The sequence below is a fragment of the Nematolebias whitei genome, chromosome 3, assembly GCF_014905685.2.
Source record: "Nematolebias whitei isolate Nwh7 chromosome 3, NemWhi1, whole genome shotgun sequence".
In the NCBI taxonomy this organism is placed as follows: domain Eukaryota; kingdom Metazoa; phylum Chordata; class Actinopteri; order Cyprinodontiformes; family Rivulidae; genus Nematolebias; species Nematolebias whitei.
The window spans coordinates 2,090,271-2,092,344 of record NC_056500.1 but is presented as its reverse complement, the minus strand read 5'-3'; the positions used below and the strand labels follow the sequence as shown (position 1 = coordinate 2,092,344).

At 47.6% G+C, this 2,074-nt stretch overlaps 1 protein-coding gene across 1 annotated transcript; it reads left to right on the top strand.

Moving 5' to 3' along the window:
- Nucleotides 1-948: 948 nt before the first annotated feature.
- Nucleotides 949-1,728, top strand: palm1a (paralemmin 1a; the record flags this gene model as incomplete). The annotated part of the gene is given in 1 exon segment (XM_037674425.1): nt 949-1,728. A coding segment is annotated over 1 exon segment (565 nt), but the record flags the coding sequence as incomplete, so codon positions are not given.
- Nucleotides 1,729-2,074: the final 346 nt, after the last annotated feature.

Here is a 2,074-nt window from a genome sequence, read left to right as displayed (position 1 = left end):
TAATGTTATTATATGGGTGGGGCCTGGTGATAATGTTATCATATGGGTGGGACCAGGTGATAATGGTTATTATATGGGCGGGGCCTGGTGATAATGTTATTATAAGGGTGGGACCTGGTGATAATGGTTATTATATGGGCGGGGCCTGGTGATAATGTTATCATATGGGCTGGGCCTGGTGATAATGTTATTATATGGATATAACACGCCTACATTATAAAAGTAAATTAGTAAAGTTATCTATCGAAGGAAGCAGCAGATTGTGTTGAATTTTCACTTTGTCTCAGTCTCCCATCCTGAGCAAGTGGAAAGGAAAAACTCCCTTTGAAATAGAAGAAACCTCCAGCAGAACCAGACTCAGGACGAGCAGCAGAACCAGACTCAGGACGAGCAGCAGAACCAGGCTCAGAGTGAGCAGCAGAACCAGACTCAGGACGAGCAGCAGAACCAGACTCAGGATGAGCGGCCATCTGCTTTGACCGGCTGGATTTGAGACGGCAGGAAGGAGAAACAGACAAACACCGAAGGACAGGTCCAGGTGTACTTTCTTTAGCAGGACTAATGATAATAACTAGACTCCTAACTCGTTATGATCCTTAGATAGAGGAGTTTTACTAATTGGCTTTTACAGTATAAAGTATGTGAATGTTTCTGTTCAGTGTCCTCAGAGGACTTCTGTTGGGACTTGGTGCTATAGAAATAAACTGAACTGAATTGATCCACACCTGGATTTGTTGTACTTTTCCTAAAGCCAACAGCGCTTCACTGACTCTCCTGCAACTCTCCTCACCTGCAGACTCACCTGCAGGTCACTTCAGGTGACGCCCGCAGGTTCACTTTGATCCCCAGCTGAAGGAGACAAAGCGCTGTTCATCCACTACTCTGTTTTGATTGGTCCTTCAGCTGCAGATGAGTCAGGTGTCTCACACGTCTCTGTCTCTGTTTGTCAGTGGTCCACGAGATGAATGGTGAAGATGGAGTCCATCTGCTGAGCTCCTTTGAGGTCGACGAGCTCATCCACAAAGCCGACGAGGTGTCGATGATGTCACACACTGTTTCCACGGTGACCTCCCAGTCAAGGGCTGAGGTTCCTGAGGTACCAGGCCCTCCAGAGGGTGCCATGGCAGGAAACCCCCCACAAGGGGCCATGTCAGATGCCCCCCCTGTCCCATGTGCTGCAGCAGGAGTCACCGGCCTGGAGGCCAAAGGCAGCAAGGAGCAGAACTCAGTGGAGGTCAGTGGTGAGAACCCCGTCACCATGGTGTTCATGGGGTACCAGGACGTGGAGGACGAGGATGAGACCAAGAAGCTTCTGGGGCTGCAGGGGACAGTGAAGGCGGAGCTAGTGCTCATTGATGATGTTGACAGGAAGTTAGATCCAAGTCCTCCCACCTTTGCTGCCCCGTCCACCTCGGCCACACCTCCAGAGATGATCCAGGAGGTGAGCAGCGGGGAGGTGGTGGGGGAGGCGAAGAAGGAGAAGCAGCCATGTAAGTGCTGCAGCATTATGTAACCCATCAGAATGTTTCTGAGACTGTAACTAACTCCGCCCACCATCCATTGCCCCGCCTCTAACATGTCATCGTTTCCTGATCTGTTTGGAAATGTTTTTAACCTTCTGTTTCCAGGTGTGCCACCTAAGCACACCTGAGCAGCATTACACTTGCTTTAGCATGTGAGCCTTCCCAGGTGTGTTTACCTGTTTTCTGAAATAAACGGGACCGAACGGCCAACAGGCGCCTCAGAAACCTGGACTCATGTGAGCCGGAGGTGGATTCAGATGAACTCGCCTCATGTGGTCCAGGTAAAAAGAAGAAAACAAACTGTCTACAGGAACAAACCCTTTTCTATTAAACGTTCTTAATTTAAATTATTTCTTGATATTTTTAAGTTTGACTCGATTTTAATCTGAGATAACGTCTTTTCAGATTTTGCTAAGTGACGTTGTATTTATATTAATATTTTTTTCTGTATCAGTCTTTTTTTCCCCCAAACACCTGGAAACACCTGACTGAAAACAGGAAACTGTAAACCCTCCTAAAAAATAAAAGCATGAGCATGTGACAAATCAGAC